General features: G+C 35.6%; 1 protein-coding gene across 2 annotated transcripts in view; it reads right to left on the minus strand.

Annotated features, from left to right (window-relative positions):
* The window catches only part of TOX3 (TOX high mobility group box family member 3), an 89,591-nt gene that overhangs the window by 25,759 nt on the left and 39,811 nt on the right, over window positions 1-24,021 (minus strand). For both annotated transcript variants that reach the window (XM_072117698.1, XM_072117697.1), the window contains 2 exons: window positions 13,211-13,276; window positions 6,416-6,667 (listed from right to left, as the gene is read on the minus strand). In XM_072117698.1, coding sequence (XP_071973799.1) covers window positions 6,416-6,667; window positions 13,211-13,276 — 318 coding nt within the window. The remainder of the gene's footprint in view (window positions 1-6,415; window positions 6,668-13,210; window positions 13,277-24,021) is intronic.

The following is a 24,021-nucleotide window of genomic DNA, read 5'->3' on the forward strand; positions in this document are numbered from 1 at the left end:
TTTCTGTCCTGTCATTTTAAATCTGGACGGTATTTTATTTTCCCATTTAGAGCTACCTGCAGAATTAAGTACTTAAGCCAAATAAGAAAAAAAAGGGGAAAAAAGAAATGTTGAATTCTGGCATAGGCTATAATAGCGCAGAGATAAATCGTTCAGCTGTTCACTTGCAAGCCTCTGGGGCTGCAGATTTTTCTTTCTCCTGGTGCACTGTGGGTATTCAAAACTTGTTCAACATGATTTCATTTCATTTCAGGCACTGCCTGAGAAAACTAAATTACCGAATCAATCATACAGAAGGTCAGAGTGAGACTTTATTACAAGTATTGCATGCTTGCATGAATATCTTTCATTTATGACTGACCCAATATGTCACAATAGCTGTCTTGTAAAAATAATCCACTTTTTGAAATTGATGTAGCACTGATGTCAATACTGCTCAGCAAGCTGGACAGATTATAGGGAGGTGTTAAAAAGGGGGGGCCTAGTCCAAAGGCAAAGATACAGATATATACAGCTGCTATCTTTTAGAGATCGTAAGAAAGACAGACAAAAGGAACATGTTTGGAGTGTTCATTAAAGGCATATTGTTCATATTTACCAAGTATAGATAAATCCTTATTATAAATGTGTAAGTGAAACATGTATTATAAAAAAAATGGATTTTTATAATAATTACTAAATGAATCTTGGAAACTAGTCATCATTCTAATCCAAATTCTAGTTAACACTGCAAATATGATTGATATTACTTTGAAAACTTTATCAAATTACAAGTACTGGAACATTGTCAGGAACTGATGACATTTTTTTACATCTATTTCAGGTGGCTGCATCAGAAATATTATTATTTGTTTAAAGAGGACCTGTCACCCATAATTTCTGCACTAGGTGCTGCTTACTAAAGTAAGTAGCTCCTAGTGCTTGAACAAACGCCGCAGTGTTAGAAGGATAGCGTTGCCGAAAACCTCCGGTAACGCTATCTAACACTGCGGCGGGGTACAATGTTATTGTCAGACCGCTCACAAAGTGGTCCGATGTCTTCATGAGGGGGCGTGGTTAGGGTTGGTGACTGCCGCATGACACGCGGCAGTCACCGCTAGCCTATGGAGCGAGTGGGGCGGTCCAGGGAAGAGGCAGCGCCGACAATTACACTGTACCCTGGCGCAGTGTTAGATAGCGTTACCGGAGGTTTCCAGTAATGCTATCCTTCAACACTGCAGCGTTTGTTCGAGCACTAGGAGCTGCTTACTTTAGTCATTGTAAGTCATTTGTCTTCTTGATACGAGTTTAAGCACCAGGTAAGATTATAAAAGTTTTCTCATATTTAGTAAAACCTATTTAGCTTTTCCAAACCAAAGATAAAAAAGGTCCTAATATAATACATTTGACTGGCTTTTTGTGTATATTGAGAAGAAAAAGTAGTTCTAAATTCATCAAAGCTAACCTTCTCTTACATACAACAGACTAAGCAGAAGAGAATCTTAACAAGTTCAATTTCCAATAGTGCAGAAATTATGGGTGACAGGTCCTCTTTAAAGCAAAACTGTTAAATTTTCTATTATGTTATACTTTGTGTTAAAATGTTTCAGTTTTCAAAATTTTTGTTTTCATTCACTTTTTGGGGACCTTCACTGTTAAAGAAATTGCACCATTTAGGTGAAGGATACATAAGAAAATCCAGTAAATCCTGGGGTGTACTCAGTTAGTAAATAAAGCAGGACTCGACCTCAACACCCCAACCCACCTTTCTCCCTGCCCCTACCTTCCCCTTAAGGAGAAAGTGCCATTCGAAACAAAGTAAGCCTGGAAATGTCTTCCATTTTAACCAAGGTCATGGTGATATGGGAAACTGAACCATGCACAGGCCCTTATGGACTGGTGGTTTAGAGCCACAAATCGCCCTTTACCAAGTCCCCATGTGCACCCTATGAAAAAACCATTATACTTACCTAGAGATGCATTGGACCCATGTCTTGTGCTGCTTGTGCTTGCGCAGCTGCATAGTAAATTTGGAGCTGTACACCCCGGCTACATTGCCTAAGCGCAAGAACTACGGCTCATGTGCAGTAAAACCAGGGTTAAGTATGTCAGTTTCACAACTCAACAGCGCTGGCTGCACAGGTCATCTTTAAACACCAGCACAAATTTGACTTTTATTTTCCCTGACAAACCCCCTGACAAAATGGAGGCTGATAATGATTGAATGCATCTCATTTCAAGGGTCTATGCAAGATTACCAAAGCCATAGACAGTTATAGCTTTGATAATGTTTAGCATGTCCACATTTACACTGCATAAGAAATGAAGCTTTAGTCAAATAACATGCTCAAAATTTATTAAGGGAATAGCAAAAAAAAATTGCAAAAGCAAAACAGGCAGGAGTAGACTCACGCCAATAAGCGTCTTAAAAAAATAGAGTTTTGTGCATAATTTACAAAAGTGGAAACAACACCTAGGATAGCTACCAGTTTTTTTGGGATACTGCCTTGCAGTATTAGAAATATTGCCCTCTGGTGTGCATCTTAACACACTGGGGTATTCAGAAAAAAAAATTTGAAAAAATGTGCAAAAAGAAAAGAACAAGCCCAAATAAATATACATATACCTCATAATTATTTTTATATTACAAATTGGATAATAAACATATTAAACCAACATATTGTATTTCCATTATTATTTCCCTGTATCTTTCTAAAGTATATACGGTAGTACATTAAAATTATCAGCATCCTATCAATTTCCAGCAACCAATCGGTTCCAAGGTAAAAAACAAAAATTGAAGTCTTTTGTAACATGATATCATTTTACAGAAACCTATAGTTATTAAGATAACAAGCAACTTCCTTCCACTTTATGGATCTCAAGATATCTATGAAGCAATAAGAGAAGTCACCGTTCATTTTTATCAGTCTTCCACTGGGAAATATATGAGGGTAGTGCAAAAATATTATTATTTATCTAGCCAACAAAAATCCTGAGGGATGCATTGAGGAACTTTGACATAACCTATTTTTAACTATACCTCCGGCAATTGTGAATTCAAGTTTATAGGTGAATGTGTCAAATAGACCACAGAAAAAAAAGACTTACAATATTACTGATAAACCCACCAAGTGCATTTGTGTTAATCATCACTTGTGGTTCTTATAACGTTTTTCCAAGGAAAAGCAAAATAATTATATCCCTTTGGTACGCTGAAATATTAATGTAACAAAGATGGTATCCATAAAAGCCATTGGAAAAAGTTAAAAATTATAAATATGATGTGTGTCATTTTTTAAAAACATTTATTCTGATCTAATGATAATAAAATAATATCATTAAAAAGTCCACTTCAAAAGTCAAACTTTAGTTTCTACAAGGCATTTTTTTTAATATCCAACACTTTTCATACAACTCCCACTACAACACTTCTTAGTTCTATTACACAAAGCCTCGTCTGGTCCAACAACTTTGCTCTATATGTTGACCCAAACTCATTAGTTGAACTATATGCAGCTTGTCAGTTGAGTTTAGCTGTATTCATTTCTGTAATCCAGTGGGGCAGATTTATCAAGCTTTCTGAAAGTCAGAATATGTCTAGTTGCCCATGGCAACCAATCACAGCTCCCTTTTAAAATATTCCAGAGCACTGGTAAAATGAAAGCTGAACTGTTATTGGTTGCCATGGGCAACTAGAAATATTCTGACTTTTAGACAGCTTGATAAATCTGTCCCAGTAAGTTTGTCTGACACGTGGACCAAGTTTGACAGACCTAGCCTGTTTTATACCTCCTTCAGCAGTTTACTGAAAATTGATACATGTGATCATTATGTAATGGAGTATAAGTCTATACCAATGCATACTACCATAAAGTCACTTTGTGTCATGGTAAATCCAAAGTTTATTTGTATATTAATTAAAATACTGTACAAGTTGCCGTTGTTAGGGGAGTTAATTTGCCGGATAGGCTGTTCAGCAGTCAATCCAGCAATATGTCCAGGTTACACCATTAAATACTGGACCTTAACGGAAAGTTCGGGTCTGCTCATTGTAGCATGTTGTGTCTAATGCAATCCACTTGCTACTGAGCTTAAGTCTCCAATATTTCTTGTTGGATAAAAGCAGGCTGACTTACATAATGTATCCCTAGATCAGAGATTTTATGCATGCTACTAGTTATATGCCAGTGCATTTACATTAAAATGACTCACTCATAGTTAACATAATATACCCAATAACTGATTTAATGATTCATTGCTAGCCTATTGATAAATATTTGCCTTTCTAGTAAGAACCGATAGACATCTTATTAAGAGCTGTCAAAATATTGATTTGGGAGATTTTAATGAACTGTGTAACAAACAGAAAGGCCAAGCAATCTAGATAATAAATTGGCAAATTAACGCAGGCAGGTGTAAATTAATTCTAGCCTGCCTTTTGTTCATGCCACGCTCCACATTTAGATGCAGGAGAAAGGTGAAGTGCTGGAATGATTAGTTACTTACATTAGTTTGTATACAATAACAGGGCTAAGCTTGTATTGATGTATTTGGTTCTGCTAGGTGAAGCAGAACAGTGTTTTTAAAAAGCTTTTTAAAAAAGTGTTAAGGTACAGAATCCAACATGTTTAGAATTTTACTGGCCACACAAAAATCTAGAAATTCTGTAATGGGCAATACTGATAAAACTGAACTGAAATTTTTATCTCGATTTCAAGCATTTTACATTATTTTCAATGGCTTGGGGAGAGACAGAATTCATTTAAACTGGGAATTTATCATGCCTTGTTCGCCGGTTTTCAGGCATACAAGGCACTAAAAAGTCATGATTTCTGTCACATGACCAGGAATTGTAACTTTCGTCTTATCTAATATTCACTATTCTCTTTCAGAAAGTGGATGTGGAGGGATGAGTTGAAATGCCCACCCCAGACTGGAGAATTTACTATAGTCTGTGGCAGAATACTAGAGCCCTTTAGTATATCCAGTGTCTTGTTTGCTGGCAGGGGGAACGTTAAGACTGGTGCATAATACCCTTCAATATCTACTGTATACAACCCCTGTATGGTAAATTTGTATTAAATCTATTTTATTACTGTGACATTATGAACATTTGGGTAATTTGTTCATGCTCAAATTAGAGAACAGAAATTATTAGGCAGATTTATTAATGGCATCTAAATATCAGCAGTGCCAAGTTACTGGTTAGATGGTCATAACTGCAGATTTATTAAAGTGCCTAATGTTTTAAGTTTAAGCAAGTTTTAAGACTAACACTGTTAAGGTTTACGAATGTATACTTCCTATTTGTTGACCAGGCCAGTTATAGAAGAGTGAGTTTATTCTAACAAACTCTCGCCATGTGAGTGCAATTTTGCAGTCTGAACATTGAACTGCAGAACTTAACTGACTCTCTGAATATCTGTTCAGTTCAACACTTTTATGTTAGGGTCAGTAAACTCTGCAAACACATGGAACAGGATGTCAGAAGCATACTCTTTCATGTGCAAATGGCCTAAGTCTATGTTAGAACACTGTGACAACAGTATGGTGCATTGGCATTACTTTTGCCCAAACTTCTAAGAAAAAAGAAATATTTTATTCCTTTGGAACACAAAATGGAAAAGTGTTTACAAACATAATTCATTCATGCATGAAAGGTATATGTTATAATTGTGACACATTTCTCACAAAAACAGATTTAAATGCCCCTTTGTAAATAAATGAGTGTTAAACATAGTAATTAGAAGATCTTCTTTTGTGCTAAAAAAATTTCACATTGATCATGTAGACCCATTACTTGTAGTATCCACCAGGCAGCAATCTGTACACTTAATAAATAATATATAATAAAATATATGTAGGAATATTACCCAGTCACACAAATCTTATAGCTGCCCAACCATTTTTCTTCATGCAGAACAGTAAATAGATTGGTGGTTCTTGTTTTTAATTAGACATTTTACATCTAGACATTATTAGATCCTGTTGCTTTCCTACAATGATTATAGTTATTATTCATTTCATTTCTCAGCTCTCCACAAGAATTCAGACCCCTAAGGCTCATTATGAAACTGAAAAGAAAAAAACTTCATTACTGCAGAGAATGCCCAAATACTGGAATGTGCTAATCTGTTATATATTGATGTTATTACATATAAAATAGGCCTTCAGACTCCAATACCAATAAACAACATCTTAATAGAAGTGAAACACATTGCGACACATGTGCATGGGTGTAGTTCCAGGGCTTTAAATGTATCTAAATACTGCACAATTATACTAGATTCTTTACACTCATATAGTGACAATGTGGCGGATGCATTAAAAAGTGTATCATGAGCTTTGCACTAGTTTGTCTTCCTAACTCAAAGAAATTTATAAGAATTGTGTCTTAGTTTTGATATTGAGGTTTTTTTTTTATAAGACTCACCATTGACAACCCATTAGTATGCAATGTTCCTTCTTGGTCCACTGGATTGCGGGAAATAGTAATAGAAGGGAGGTCCAGACTTTGAGGAGGAAATTGTGGTGTAAATTCGTTCACTTGGGCAGCCAAAGCTTCACCCATAACTTGAAATGGGAGCAGAACATCATTGATCCCAAGGGAAGGCTCATTCTCTGGAGGTGGAGTTATAGGAGGAATTTCAAATTCTTCATCTCCAAGACTTGGAGTGTGGAATGTCTGTAAATCAACAGAATGGCATGGATTTAGTCAGATGGTAACTATAGACTATTTACTGTGGAACTGAATGAAATAAACTATTATGGATTGCTACATATTAAAAAAATTTAAATTGTAAAAAAATTCAAGTATAATGCTGTAAATTTCCCCACTCTGGGACTAATTAATGATTATCTTATCAAACTTGTGGAAGTGTAGTGATTGGTCAGTAAAATTTATTTACAGACCAATCTTAGATCCATCAGAGCCTAGTTCAATAGCAAAATTGACTAATGGTCACGGGTGCCCCCGCAATCCATGTCTCGGATCACGGGCACACCCGTTCCCCCCTTCATTGCGGCAATGTCCCGGTCCCTGGCCCACTCTTACCTCTCCGTGATCCTGCTCTGCTCCCGGCTAGTCCCCACTCCCTAGGGGGTAGGCGCTGGCACTAGAGGATTTAAAGGGCCAGCTCACCGCTGATTGGCGCCAGCTGGATCTTTGAGCTCTATAGCAACAAGAGAAAGCTTCCTCTGCAATTCCTGTGTTCCTGTTTCTGCTCCTGTGTGATTTCCAGTTGTGACCTCGGACCTGCCTTTGACTTGGGACTAGGTGTCGGCTAGTACCAGTTTTTTGTAGATTATCTTAGTCTAAACCTCTGCCCTACTAAACTACACTGCTTTCTCTTTCCTTTAGACCAACAAGAGCTTTACTTTAGCATTTTACCAAAGCATGTGAACCAAAATAATGTCTATTTCGCTCTGCAATATGTGCTGAATGTATGGTACAGTTTAGCATAATACATCTAACCAAAATATTTCCAGCAGTATCTGGTGATGTAACTACATAAATATTCAGTATTGCTGTACAGAGAAATGTTATACTGAAGTTGTTGTCAACTAGATGTATATCATTATTAAAAGGAAATTGAAAGCTTTCAAGTATAAAATGTTCAGGCATGGTATAAAACCAAACATATTCTTATTACAAAACCTGTTACTATTTTACAGCCTTTGACATGTAATCTTTTAATTCAAAGACAAATCTCTGTTCCTTGAATTTTGAAAGTGCTTAAAAAACAGATCTTTCTGATCAAAGATTTAAGGGCAATTATCATACTACTGTAATAGTGCACCCGTATTAACAGGCGTTTAATGGAGACTTAATTAGCAACATCTGTCTTTGTTTGTTTCGAAAAAAGACACATTAGGGCTAGTGCATATCAAATGGCCTATTTATTGATATCTGAGTGCAATAAAAAATAGCTCATCACCGCCAATACATCCTATACTCTGCAATTAACTAGGATTTGTACAAATAAGGGAAAATTCAAACCCATATTCCGTGGAAAAGGTACTTTAAATGTAGAGTAAGAAATAGGTTTTCAAGAAGCGATGCTGATACAAAGGCTATTGCTGTCAGGTAATAGTATTTAAGCATTGGATATGTTATTATTAACTATTTTCTTGTGTAGTTAGCTTTAAGCATATTTCATATTTGTGAATAGATTTTTTCTTTTAGTCTTCATTTTGGTTTATGCTACTTTTTAATACATACAAGACAAGGATATAGTATGTACTTATACATATACACAGGAGAGATGGACTATAGTTTTAAAATTTAAGTGAAATAAAATAGAAGCATTTAAATTATTGATAAATTAAATACTAAATAAAATTATAAAAAAATCCATAAATTAAAAATAAAAATTCACATTTACCAAATATTTAATTATAAATCATAAATGGGCACTTTGAACTTGCTGAGAACAGTGGGTGCAATATGCTTATTAATTATGTAGGGAAGTACAGATGATAAATACAATCCTCATTACATGTCTGTTAACTATAACAAAACATAATTATTCCACCAGTGTGCTGTAAACACATTTTTATGGTATGCAAGACAGAGTTTTGCATGCTGGTTAATAGGAGAAAAAAGATGCATTCTAGGGAAAGATCTCATTAGCTGCAGCACATTGTCATCCTTCAAACTGTTAATGATGATAGAAATTAATAACCGCATACTGTAGAAAGGTGGTATACAGAGGGAAAAAAAACAGAAAACCCTTTGCTTGCATACACAACGTGTCAGCTGTCATTAGGGGTCAGGAGTGATGGGCCCTGCACTTCTATAGGAAGATGCTATTTGGATAGACTGTTGAAGCTCAAATAATCACTTTTGATGCAAAGCACAATTTATGCTGGAGCAGTGGGGGGTTTATGTTTTTTTTCTGTGTTGCTTAGACAAAAACAGTGTCGTTTCTCTCATCCACCATACATAGATTTGCCATGATCAGAAGCAATTGGCTAATAAGCATAATCCAGTGGCTGCATTTGCAGTTGTTTGGCACTAATATGGTTTTCTAACAGATGCAACAGTAATTTGTGACTCATTTGCTACACCATTACTGCTTAATAAAATCTAACATATCACATTAACAATACGGGTAAACACTCATTCTTGTTATGCTGCATTTTAACTTGTTTTCATTATCACTTTAATTAAAGCTTTGAAATATTATTTCAATAAATATTTCTGGTGCCAGAGAGATATGTGGTGACATACACAGAGATGTTACTGCTTCCTATGTGTCAGCTTTTGTAGATATAACAGAAGGTTACACAATATCTCAAATATTGAAAATTTCTGCTCAGAAAGGGCTGCTAAAACACTAATATCTACGAAGTTAATGGATGACATAAGCCAAACATCTCAGGTGAAGACAGGAGACAACATCAGGTAATATTTTTACCTCAATCAGATAACCCCAGTTATCAGAGAGGAAAAAGATATATGGCAAGGCTGATATTTTAGATGACTTCTAATCATGAAAAAATAGGCCAAATATAATCTATTATCTAATGCACTAAAATTAAAATCAAAGAGTAATGGTGCCTGCAAAAGGATCATGGTCAATGACCTACTAAGATATTACACCATCAAACTGGGTAGTACTTTGGACCTTTAACCCCTTCCCGACATTTGACGTACTATTACTGCATATTACTGCAATGCTACATATTATAGCTGACACCCGCCTCTCACACAACCGCGATCGGAGATTTCTCCAATCGCGGGTGTTAACCCCTAACATGCCGCGGTTGCGCTGACCGCGGCGTGTCAGGGGCATTTGACCGTAATCGGACCCCCCCGCGGCGCTTACCGGGGGGTGTAAGTGCCTCCGATCGCAGCCCCGGGAATGCCAGTGCCCAGGGCTGCGCGATCTCCTTCCGGGGAGCCGGGTCCTTCTGGCAGGACCCCGCTGTGACACACTGAGCATGCGCAGCATGCTCAGTGTGTCACATAATACAGTGTAATACATCTGTATTACACTGTATTAGGTGAAGAATAGCTTGAACAAGTGATCAGTGGATCACTTGTTCAAGCTAACCTGTGAAAGTAAAGAGAAAAAGTTAAAAACACTAATTAAACACACTTTTTTATAAAAAGAATTAATTAAATAAAGTTAAAGTCCCCTACACACAAACATTCCCTATACACATCTAATAAAGTAAAAAAAAAACACCAAAACCCCCCACATATTTGGTATCGCCGCGTCTGTAACAATCTTTACAATAAGTCAGAAACATTATTGGACCCGTACGGTGAACGCCGTGAAAACAAAACCTGAAAAAAATCACCAAAAATGTAAATTTTCATAAAATCCCTAAACAAAAATGCTCCAAAAAGTGATTAAAAAAAAGTTACGTGCACCGAAATGGTACCACTGAAAATGACAACTCAACACGTAAAAAATAAGCCATAAACCAGCTTTGTCAACCCAAAAATATTAAAGTTACATCTCCGAAACAATGGCGATGCAAAAACAAATGAGATTTTCTTTATATTCGTTTTTTCCTGTAAAATTGTAAAATATATTAAAAAACTATATAAGTGAGGTATCACCGTAATCGTAGTGATCTATAGAATGAAAATATTGTAGTATGTTTAGTGTATGGTGTACGACCCCCAAAATATACAAAAAAAAAGAAACCCAAAATTGACAATTTTGTTTTCCTCCATACATTAAAGAGTTAATAAAATCTCATCAAAAAGCTAATGACCCACTAAAATGAAGTATTTGTAAAGTGTATCTCATGTCGCAAAAAATAAGCCCTTATATGTCCAGATTGCCAATAAAATAAAGATTGTATAGCCATTATAAAGTGACAATGCATAATCTGCTCTGAATGGCGCAGCTCCCCCTCCATGCCCTGTCGTGTGCCCATATAGCAGTTACCACCACATATGGGGGATTGTTATACACGGGAGGGATTGGGTATCAAATTTTGTGGAGCGTTTTGGTATTTTATCCACTGAGAATTTGTACATTTTATGAAAAACACATTCATTTAGCCCAAAAAAATTTAATTTCAAAATTGCATCCGATTTTGTTTTAACCCCTGTAAACCAATTAAAGGGTTAACAAACTTCATAAAAGTTGTTTTACGTACGTTGAGGGGTGTAGTTTCTATAATGTAGTAATTTATGGGGTTGTACTTTTATTTAGGCCTCTCAAAGTGACTTCATACCTGAGCAGGTCCCTCAATAGCAGCATTTAGCTTTTTTAATAAAAATATGAAAAATTGCACCTGACGTTCAAAGCCCCATAACATCCTACAAAAATAAGAGTATGCATAAAAAACCACGGAGGTATAAAGTAGACATTCGGTGAATGTTAGTTATTACGTTTTTTGGGGTTATGACTTATGTGTGGAAAAAGTAGAACATTTTGAATTTCGAAAATTGTGAATTTTTCCAAATTTTCACCAAATATCTGATTTTCTCATAAATAAATGCACAACATACCACCAAAATTTTTTAAACTAACATGAAGTACAATGTGTCACGAGAAAACAATTTCAAAATCACTTGGATATGTTAAAGCGTTCCAAAGTTATAACCATTTATAGTGACACAGGGCAGATTTGAAAAAATGGGCCGTGTCAGGAAGGTGAAAAGTGTCTTCAGCGTTAAGGGGTTAAATAAAAGGTGTCTATGTTACCCAATTCTGTCCATAAATGTGTACAGGAGTCTTTTAACACATTCTGAAAGAAATTTAACAAGATAAAGCTATGAAATAAAGATTCATCAGCCCACTGTTGTTTCTGCACAAACAAATAACGATATTTTAAAACACAATAAAATTCTAATCAACCATGATGCTGCACACGATAATAATCAATTTACAATTAGACACCTTTATACTTGAAAATGTTAGAATTTTAAGCAGAAATAAAACTATTTTACACTGTTTCCTTATGTTTCGACCAAATAGAATACATTCAAATATTTATTCTTTTAAATAAAAAAGCTATATAAAAAAAATACATTAACCAGGGTGTAGATGGTTGAATGCCATCTGTACGGAAATGTTGAAAACATTTGTTCCTTTTGATAAAAATGCAAATGTTGAGAGGTTGTTGTATCAACATATAACAGCCTATGTCTTCCACGGTGAATTATCACAGCTGGAATTAAATTGTCTCTTAACAGCTGCTAGCAGCGGACTTTTCATCAATGCTCGATTCAAATGTAGGAAGAAATTCTACAGAATGAAACATTATGTTATCCTTACAGATGGGGTTCTGTGTTCATTATCACAAATAAATGCCGGGCCCCATGCCAAACATTATTCCATTATCTAAGCAAGTCTTGATGGTCATAGAAAACAAGTGACTGGAATATTAATTCTGAAAAGTCCTATTGATCAGCACAACTACTGTACTTCCCTTGAATGGGGAGCATAGTACACTCAAAGAATTTCTTCCAAAATTGTATTTTTCATGTTCATCCATCACAATATATGCTGAAGTTTTTTTTAATTTAAAGTTCCTGAAATCAGCAGCTATAAAAAGGTCCTCTGTTGGGTAATGCAAGGCATGTATATAGATATTATATTATTTAACATTTCAGCTTAACTTTTTTTTATCAATGGAGGAAATTTTTCATACGGTTATCTGTATATGCTAACTGAGGCAGTGTGGTTCGATAGCAAACTTAATGGTGTCTAGTACCATGTATAGACTAAACAAAAGCTATCCAGCGGTTTCTATCAAATGTAACTTTTGGCTGCAAATTTTCATGGAAACGCTCTCCTTACTTTGGTAAAAAATATATAATAAAAACAAAGTTTTGTATATTAGTATTATTACTATTAGACTATTAAATGGTACAATATTTTTACATACTCACAAATACATATCTATACTACTTGTGTTTATGACATATCCTACAACAAACGATTCACACCATAAGATTTTCCTTGACATTCATATGTCCATAATTGTTAGATTTCCCCTCCCCATATTATATGTATATTGCTTGATTTCCCATTAGGCAAGTTCCTTCTGCATTGGCATGCTACAGGCATAACTGCCTTATGGCCAGCTAAATTGAGTGGTAATGTAGTACTGTCAGGTTATTTTCTTTCTCATTAAAGTCTTTATTTTGTGCTCCATGAAACACATTCAGATGCAGAGTTTCAATCTTATTTATCCCCTGACTGCTAAATTATCTAAGCAAACAGCTGTATATGAAAAGAGATAAAAATACACCTACCTCATTTGCAGCAAGAAATGCATTATTGGCTTCTGCCATATTCATGTAGTTGTTATTATTTCCAAACTGAAAAAGAATAAGGAAAAGAAGATTGGTTTGCTTAGCAAATCTGGAGTTTGATATATTTCTGCTCGTAATGATCCAAACAAGCAATAACAAACATTTCTATTCATCCATCATATCTTGGAAGATAGATGTTGTTTCTGAGAGAACACAAATCTGAAAGCATGCAGGCAGTAAGTCGTCCTACATTAGAAATTTAATTACCATGTTCCATTCTGACAGAATAATATTTTACATACAAAATGCCATAGCTTATGTCTGTACAGGCAGTCCCCGGGTTACGTACAAGATAGGGTATGGAGGTTTGTTCTTAAGTTGAATTTGTATGCAAGTCGAAACTGTATACTTTATAATTGTAGATCCAGACAAAAATGTTTTTGGGCCCAGTGACAATTGGAGTTTAAACATTTTTTGCTGCAATGGGACCAAGGATTATCAATAAAGCTTCATTACAGACACTTTACGGCTGATTATTGCAGTCTGGGAATATAGTAAAGCATTCAGAAAGCTTCCCCAGAAGTCAGAGGGGTCTGTCTGTAACTATGGGTTGTCTGTAAGTCGGGTGTCCTTAAGTAGGGGACCGCCTGTATATATTTCTCCAAAAACACACATTTATCTGCTTTTAAGGATTCTCCTAAAAAATGCCTAAATTATATCCATATAAACCTTCAAAGCAAGCTAATAGCCATCATTACCTTGACACTGTCATAAAAATAGGCGTAATCTATAAACTCTTTCCTTAGATTAGGAAAATTTGTGGCTATTCTTATTTTCAGAGAATGCTATAAGTGAAAACAAAACTATCCCACTACTACTATCTACTGTACAACTTATATTTTTAGTGGATCTTAATGGATCAATGAATTCTGTTAGCAAAGCATCTCAAATGGATAATATAGGGCATCAAAACTGTGCTAGCAAAAAAGAAAAGATTACCAGCAGCATGAATTAGTCTTTTTCATATAGCTTTCCATACAGTCTTGGAAATCTGCCAAGATACTATTTTCATTGATTGTATTAAGTGCATAGTTACATTTAGGTCAGCTTTATTTGTCAGCAATTTTAAATTACCTTATAAAGATACGGTCAGTAAGAACAAAGAATACAAATAATACAGGTCACGCTCTTAGGCCACAACAAAAAGCCATTGGATCAGACCCAGACAAGATGTAGGCAATATTACAAATAAAGGAGTTAAAGTATTTCATTATGTAAACACATAACTTTGTTCTATTGTTCATAATATGTTATATGTAACAATTTGCCTCCTTCCGGGTTCCAGATTGACAGGTTACAGTGTTAGCGTACAGTTAGTGTGCAAGAAGCACTTCCCCCTCCCAGTGAGTGCTGAAACTTGCTCTGTTGCCATGAGATTACATCAGGCAGAGGAGGGTGGTGCTGAGGGAGCAGAGGGGATGACGTCTAACAGCCTCAGCACTAAAGGGCTTCTGTAAAAACACCAGGAAACTTTCAGTTGGTTTAAAAGTTGGTTTTAGAAAGAAAGAGGCTGTAGACTACAAATATAAGATTACCACAGTCATACTGCCTGGATCTATGAGTTAGCTGCACAGGTTTATCACGCTTGATTTTGATTGTAGATTTCCTTTAAGATTCTTTATAAGCAAAAGTTTCTGTTAAAATGTCAATAACACAAATACAACAGAGATTCATCTGCATGGAACATGAAGTGTTCGGCATAAATTAAACTTCCATTGTTGATACAGAAGCATACATTTATGGAAAAATTGTAAAATCACACAGCAAAATTAAATCTGGCAATCAGTGTTCTATAGGCTAATTTGGCAGTTTCTGTCCAGCTCTGTAAAAGACCTTCTATGGCCTAAGTCTAGTAATATACATAACCAACTTATAAATTTGGAGTGGGCTATATTTGAACTGCCAGATAGTACTAGAAAGCAGTGCTACCATGTGTTTTACTAAGTGCAGTGTTAAGAGTCACAGTTCCAATAAGACACAAACAACTGTTATTGTATTCTGAAGCCACGTGATTCCATCAAAACAATTAAACCTGATGCTGATGGCAACAATAATTAAAATAATGATGTCAGTAATTAGTTGACTGACAACAGACATTAGTTATCCCTGATAAGGCATAAGTAGTTGCTTGCCATTTTCCCATATTTCAAAAGTAAGTCACCCATCTAGCAGAAATCATTTCTATATATAATTAAGGATAATCTGAGCTACATTGCAGGAGACAATGGGATTGCTTTTTCAAAATGTATATTTGACAGTTTCATTGTATAGAACAAGATAATAGAAACATGTAAGCAAAACACTGTTACCTATCATTTATTGAAAACTAGGTCCCTAAATTGTAGGCACAAGGTTTCATGAAGGAGATGGCCTGCAAACATTCATAGTCATTTTATGTCTTCAGTATTCATTGTAGAAATGAAGTGCTGTACCTCCCACTGTTGTTGACTAGGACAACCGTTCAGAAAACAAGCAATGGTACTGTACTGCAACTGTTTACTTCATGCCAATAGTGAATAGCTGGAAACAGGTCAAGTGCAAAACTGATAACATCTTCTGCTTGGGGAAGCAAGAAATTTATGCCTAATAATTTTTTGGTGCCTATAAAATTGGATCCTATAGGTTTTTGTATTCAAATAATCCCTTTGCCGTTTATATATAAAATATCACTACATGAATCCATGATAGGGTTAAAGTGCAGACTATTTTCCTTTAAATAGTATCTGCCTTGTGCCCATCTTGGGAAACTTGGAAGGGACTTTAACAGTCAAAGGGGGACGGGATTTATCAACAAGTTATCTGACATAATACTTTTTGGGGGACTTTTTGGCACAGGCAAGACAAAAAAAAAGTCTCAAAAGTATTTCGAAAAAAAAACTGAAAATGTGGTGATAAACCCCCCCCAAAGTCTCAGGTCAGAGGCTACTTGACAACTATTGTTGAACTCTATAGTCTATAATCTTGAAGAGTAAACTTAATTTTTTTATTTATTCCTAGTACACAAAAAATAATTTTCTAAAAAAGAATAAAAATCTATTTGTGACTGGGATAAATGGAACCGAGCTTTGGGTTCCATCATCATTATTAATCTTAAGTAGGTTTCTTCAGTGACATTTTGTTATGGTTTGTATATTAGACAGATCCTATACCTATGAGATGTAACAGCAAAACCATCTTTAAGGTTAAACTCAATTAACAACATCTGCAAGGAGTAACAATGGCTGAAAACCAGAATAAAAAGGAGCCATTATCTCAAGGGCCAGAACAATTCAGAAAACAAATTAGTCTTTCAGTGAAATAAGAACTGGGTTAGGAATACTCTTCTGAACAGTTAGCAAGCGAATGTAATTACTGAAGAAACTACTGCTAATCAGCTGCGAACTGTATCCATTAATTAGTATTTGCCCTGGAGAAATTAGGAAAATTGGTAACAATGTTAACACTGCAATGTACTGATGAGGGATACGAGGCCCTCAGCATTTAGACTAGCAGGTGGTTTCAATGGTCCGTCTAATTTGAAAAGCATCCACCTGAAGTACTGTGACATATCTCCTGCATCTTTATCAGTCTATAATTAATAGCTTATAATTTAGGAGCAGTGTGATCAGCTGGGGACACACATATATATGTTACAGCTTCCTGGCAGGAGCTCTCTTTTACTTAAGAATAATATTGTGGTTGGCTCAGGATGATTAAAAAGGATTCACAAAAGATGTAAGCTTTGCTGGAATGTAAGCAGATTCCCCTTAGGATCCAAGAGCTTTCAGCTGTTAAAAAAAAGCAAATAGCCATATTTTCTGCATGTGGTTTTCTTTTAATTACCTTGCAGCTCATTCAGTGTTTACAAGGCCAGTTTATTATATCAGTTACAGTTAGGTAGCTTTATAATAAACAGTTCAATTATATTTGCCACTGACAGAGCAATATTTTTATACACTGGTATACATACATTGCCTTTGTAGAACAGTTCATTAGTGTAGATGTCAGTAGGAAGATACCCATTGGCAGTTAAAATATATTGCATGAGGAGAATCAAACAAAACCGAAAAACGCTAAAAATTCCACACACAAAGCAATTCTATGCTATACTATGACAAAGTTATAAAATAATCCACACGAAAATCTATCCAGGTCTTTTCCTACAGCATACCCTTTACAAAGTGTTTCATACAACACTGAACTGCCCACAGTGAGTACACTGTTTGGTGCCTGAGCTAGGTGGGGCCCCAGCTCTGTTATTATTGGTGCAAGGAAGAATACACTCAAAGCACATTAAACAATAACATATTTGCTATACTTTACACTCATTGGGTGACAGAGATGACATCTAAACGCATTGTCCTGTCAAATAAGATCATTCCAACCTTCTCAGTCATGTTGCTGGGCCCCAATCACCGATCATCTTTCATTCAAACAATACCTTAAAAAATATATCATTTTTCACCCGCAACAAATAAGTGACTTGTCACTTATTGTGGTCAATAAAATTTCAGAAATGTTTGCAATGCAAAAGTTTTGCTCCCCCCACTGGTCGTGGCGGTAAGTCCCATAGCCTTTTGGTGCAGGTATCCATACAGTTGATAGCAAGGGTTGAGATGCAAGCAACTTTTATTTTTAAAAGGGGGTCAGAATATTTGCAAATGGGTGCTCAAAAAGTCCACCTTACAAAGCTCTATAAATGTGTTTTACTGGCCCCTACTGCAGCTACATATTAATTGCACATCCCTTATTGTTGGAGACAAGTGAAAACATAGTAATATAATAAAAATTAAAAATGCCCAATGTGATGTTTTTTTAAATGTATTACAATATTGAAAAATTTGACTCTTACCATCCTAGCATGATAACAAAGGATTCTTTTGTCACATGGCAGGGACCTGTACATGTTTATAATTGTTCTCTATAGCAGATAAATATCAGTTGAATAATGATCCATACTTTTGGTTGTCATTTTTCCTAGCTAAATAAATCTTACTAGTGCACATACTGAGGAAACATTACATTGTGTTGTCCACCTTCTCCTGGAATAGGTTATAAATAAACTGATGTATTATGTCTCAGTAGCAGGAAAATTGATCTGTTTAACAAAACATCTCTAGAGCTCAATGTTCTGAACGTAACCAGGCGCCTTTTCCATGTGTACAAGAAACAAAACCATTTTGTAACGGAACAATATGTTTCTCCCTCTGGTCTATATGTTTGATTGTGTTATTTCAGATAAAAAACAAATGTTTAACCGGTGAATGTGAAGTGACTGGGTGACAATAATTGAGAGTCGGCATTACAAATTTCAGTATATAACAACCAACTCTGCTCTAGGGTGCCCAATGATTTATTCTCATTTCCAATCCTTTCTCTGTTTCCAATAAATTGTCTGTCAAGCACAAAAAAAACAAGAGGCCACATTGCAAAAGAAAAACATAAAGCAGCAGAGAGTTTTATATACTTTAATCTGCTTTATCGTAAAGTTTTAGGTCACAGTGCACAGTGTCTAAATCAAAAGGTCAGGTCAAAGTCATTAAATTGCTGGTCAAATACAACATATTCACTTTGACAGGTGCACTTTATCTAATCTACAGGCAGCCAGTTATTCAGCAAGAGGAGCAGAGATGATCAATATATAATTTTTTGTAAGAAATTGTGTAGTATAATTTGTACTATACTCATTTACTCCTATGACAATACCAAGCTTATTAGTCATGTGGGTGATTGTACTCCAATGTTTTACAACTGACTCTGCATGATACCGGGAAGAATGTAATAATTTTTTTGCATGTGCTTTTTAAAAAAATTTCTCTGTATACTATGTGATTCTTTAAGGACAAGTAAAGACTTCTTTTTCTCCACGTGCTTTTTTCACATTTCAGTATGTTTGTGGCAAAGTTTTAAAACACAAAAAAATTGTTTATTCCCATTTTATGTTTATTCCTTTTTTTCAGTAATGATAATGGGGAACCAAGGGGGATTTGTTGTGATCGATTTATAACTTTTTTTTTTTTTGCAGAATTTGTTGTGACCTCAACCTCTCTGCTACTAATGTGTCACAGTAGTCACTGGGCTCTATTGGTGACTTGGTTTGGTATTAAGGCATTACCCTATTCGGGTGAATTAGGTTGAGCTACATTGCCCACTACACAGCCCACTGTTCTTAGGGGGATAAATGCCTTCATTCAGAATTTACTAGCCCTTTAAGAGTAAATATTTTGAACTCTGTGTTCTGGTGACAGAGCTCTATGGAAGCATTGCCATGAAGAAAGTTTATATATAATCTACAGTACATGTTTATAACAAAGATAACAGTAATACGATCACTCTTTAGAAATGTAATTGCTCTAAATAAAGCAACTTATCCATTACAGCTAACATGGCTAATGTAACCGAGACTGTGTAAATCAGATTCAAAAGGCATTTACCGAAAATAGCAGCAAGATTTCTATGAGATCACTGAGCTATAGATCTATATAAATATTCTACATAGACTTGTAAACATTTACCAGACTCTTAATAAAACCCAAGAATGGAGGATGAATGTAGACATAAACTTAAGAGCTTACGAACACAACAGCTTTTGAAAGCCTGGATGTAGTAAACACAACATATAGAAGACAGATGTAGGGCCACTTAAGTATAATGGGTTTGGTCTGACAAAATCAAATATTTTATGATGAAGTTAAAAATAATTTCCCCACAAGTGAAACAATGATGTGTCTCAATTTGTTTCATACTTTTTATACAGTGTTAACATTTATAAAAAAAAATGTTTTACCCTTTTTTAATAAATATACTGGGGGGGGGGGGGGAGTGTCAATCTGTCTACGCCAGAAGTAATTTGCACCTGAAATTCCCTGCACCACATTTACTGAAGGTTTAAGTGGTCTTATGATTCCTCTAGAAAAGGGGTGTGAAAAATCAGTCCATGCACTTTGCCTGGTGCTGTACCATTTGCACTTGAATGAATATAAATTATTGGGAAAAAAAGAAGTCTGATATACAGAGATAGTAAAACAAAGAGTTTGCATTGAGGAAGTAAACCAAAGCCATATACAGGCAACACCTGACTTACAGACAGACCCTCCATGCCCACTGTGATCTCTGGATGCTGGTAATTTACTAAATTAAAGCCCTAAGCAGGAATGATCTACTGATAGTGTTATCAAAATGTGTCAGTAATTAAGCTTTTTTTGTAAATACATAGCTAATCGCATGTTAATCTCATGACAATCCAAAATTTCTAAAATCCAGCCATCACAGGGACAAAAAGAATATTTGTCTGGAGTCACGTTTACAAAATAAACCTATATTTTGACATACTTAGAAATTCAACATTAAGAACAAAGCTATAAATTCAGAGCCCGCTTGTACATGAAAACTGCATGGTGTAACATTGAGTATCCTCATATCCTGTACAGACTCCATCAGTTACCGTAGGCCACAAGGTGGAACAAATAATGATTCGATCAGAAAATATCTCACTAACACAAGATGCCATGAAGCATGTCATTATTTATTCTCATGGATATCGAACGTTTCTGTGAGAACCTAGATCTGAAAATGAAAAATTTTATGCTCAGAATCCAAAATAGCAGTGATACCAGGGTGTGAGTGAAAACATACTCTTGTATTGTAAGGTCATCATAGAACAAACTCAGTATAAATAATAACAGGCTGTGCTCTAGGTGCAAATTGGACAGCAGATTGTTAAACAAGTGGGGTGATTTCAATTTAAACAAACCATGTTTTACATTGCACATATGATGGCCAATCTTTGTTATTCATAACTGGATCCCTATGCTATTGGGTGATAAAATGAAAACAACTGTGATAAGATGACATGCAGTGCTACCCCAATGTACTCAGTACATAATATAGTATTGTAACAAAATTACCTTAAAACTTCTCTTATTTAAAATCAACTGTACATAAAATTCTATAATTTTCTACTACATAAACAAGACTAGAACATTCTATATAATTGTATCATCTACTGTACATCTTTTACAATGCATCTAAAATACACATAAAAGTAGCTCCCTTAGAGATGTCATATCCAATACACTTTACAAAAGGTCATTGATGAAAAAACAAGCCATGTCACTGTCTAATCGCTGTTAAACAGAATGGCTGATTGAATGAAATGACAAATTCAATTAATGATGAATGCTGGCTTTAGTGAGTTTGATGGGAATCCATGTGGATGGAAGACGATACAAACAATACACCTTCTAATTAAAAGATGGAAATCTGAACTTGTTCTGCTGTTGCGTGCCGAAAACCAACAATGTGGCCCAGGGTCACACGCAGCCGGCTTGCTGACACAGATATATATGCGAACTTAGTAAATATATAAGCTGTAATTTAGCACTTTAGAGCTGCTGTCACTGGATGAGCTCATAAATTAAAATGGGGGTTATCCACAATTAGTAAAATTAAAAAGACACTTTGTCAACCAGGAGGTATAAAAGGTGTTCGGTTTTATGACTATTCAAGTAAAAGGAGCGAAACTGTAATACCATGCTCATCCTGTAGATGCAAGTTTTGCTTTTTGGGGAGCTTTAAGTCCCAGGACTCAATTGCAACTTTAGATCACCCTAAAAAATCCCAGCAATGACAGCACAGCAGAGTTTGTGAGGAGGTAGTGATAGGTATGGGAGCCTACAAGTTGTGACCTACAATAGTCACTATAGAACCTTACTCTTAAGACAACTCTAAACATTAAAAACTTCCAGAAAAATCTGAACGGTTCATTCAAGTATTATCTTTTGTGTATGGCTACTTTACAGCTTATGTGCCATATGTTATAATAACATGTATCTTTAGGACATGCATCAATTGTGTCACTTTATATTACTATGCTGATCTGTTCTTCAAGTGTATAGCCCATATTTGTTACATGACCTCAAGTGTGGCATTATAATGTGATGAACTGAATGACACTTCTGAAACATTTGTAATTTTGCAGTTGGTAATATATACAGCAACTAAGAATAAGGGCCTGTAGTCATAGGATCCTGTATAATTCAAGCAGTTTCAATCTAATAAAGAGAAAGGACAGTGTTACAGAAATGTACATTAGCCAGCACATCATTACTGAGAGTTAAAAGCCTATTTTCTTATATTTTCTCACCTAGAGTTTGAAATTATAACAGCTTATACATTTTAGATGACAAGCCTTTAATAGCATTTGAATCCAATCCAGATATCTGTATGAATCAATCTTGCGGTATAAATTTATAATGATATGTCATGAAAGGCTTTGCATTTTGTAAGAGAAAAGAAAAAGGTTTTGCACACTATGCAGAATAGAAAATTGTGATTACATACGTGTTTTCTTTTTTCCTGTGACTTTTATGTTTGCTTAAATTCCACCGAGAGACACCTTTACCAGATGGAGAAAGCTTAAGCTTTAATTTGCTCTGCAACCTTTAAATAGATATATGTTTCATACTATATAAGGCCCTTTAAGGGATAGTATATTATTATCATATGAAGTATTTATGTCCCCCTGGCCAATCATAGCCATGTGTTGGTTGCTAGGGACATCCATTTGCCGAAATGGCTGTTCGGCAATATGGAAGGGTCAGGTAGCCAAACTTGAAAGCTGGGTCCGTTTATCTCTACATGTAGCTGCACCAAAGAGTATGCAGAGAATTAGAGAGAAACAAAACGTAATTGGTATCCAAAATTCCCACTCTGAAGTAGTGATGGGTCTATAATATGCTTAACCCCCCCCCCTCCCATCCCTAATATCCAAATAAGGCAAGCTTTTAAAAATTCCTGTAGCCCAAGAAGCTGAAGAACTGCCAGCTAGGAATGAATTCTAAGCTAGTGAAGAACTACAATAAGTTATTTGTTATGTAAAGCACTGAAAGAAGGTCAGGAGAAGCCAAACAGAAACCCTGCATACACCAAGACTTTGTACTGCATTGTGTATTGTGCCTCTCTTTCTTTAAAGATCATAACCGCCAAGATTGAAGTAAACTATCATGAGTAGTCTATTCATTCTATTTATTTGGGTTACAATGGCACCCTGATTCAGTCACCCTTATCAATGTGCTGTCCCAACCACAACATGTAGAAGATACCAGTGGTTTGGCCACTGGGCTAATGACCTGCCTAAAAGCCCAACTAGCACCACTCAAGGGGAATTGTCACCTGTCCTGTGGCTGTATGCCAGCTCGTTTTGTTTTGTACTAATTTTTCATTCACATACAGTTTAATTATCGGCAAAGGCATATCCCCTATTTATGCGTGTAGATGTGTTGCCAAGTGATGATTTTGATTTCCCATTAACGGGATCCATGACAAACTACTATTTTCTTTTTTGTCAACTTATGAGTGGTTACATCTTTTATGTTCCCATAATTCATCTGCTAATAACTCTCTCTGTAACAGATGATAAATTTTATAGTATAATTATAGAAAATAGTTTATTTTAGTTTTTGTAATTCTCATAAAATTGATCTTGAACTGGAGGATAGTGGACAGATTTACATTTACTTCTGAGGACATGGCTCCCTTACATTAAAAAGCATTCCACATTACACATTCACAGTATTTCCATTATGGTATGCCATAAATGTATGATAGATGCTGGTCTAACCAGGCTGGGATCATCATTAAAGAGGTGTTTTAACAAAGCAAGTTAAGTCATGGGACCCCTAGATGGCATGGGACCACTAGAACTGGGGTCCAATGTAGTGCGATGTACCCCTGTTGGACCCCTTGTAGCACCACCGAGATGACTGGTGCCA

Source organism: Engystomops pustulosus, chromosome 7 (genome assembly GCF_040894005.1).
Source record: "Engystomops pustulosus chromosome 7, aEngPut4.maternal, whole genome shotgun sequence".
In the NCBI taxonomy this organism is placed as follows: domain Eukaryota; kingdom Metazoa; phylum Chordata; class Amphibia; order Anura; family Leptodactylidae; genus Engystomops; species Engystomops pustulosus.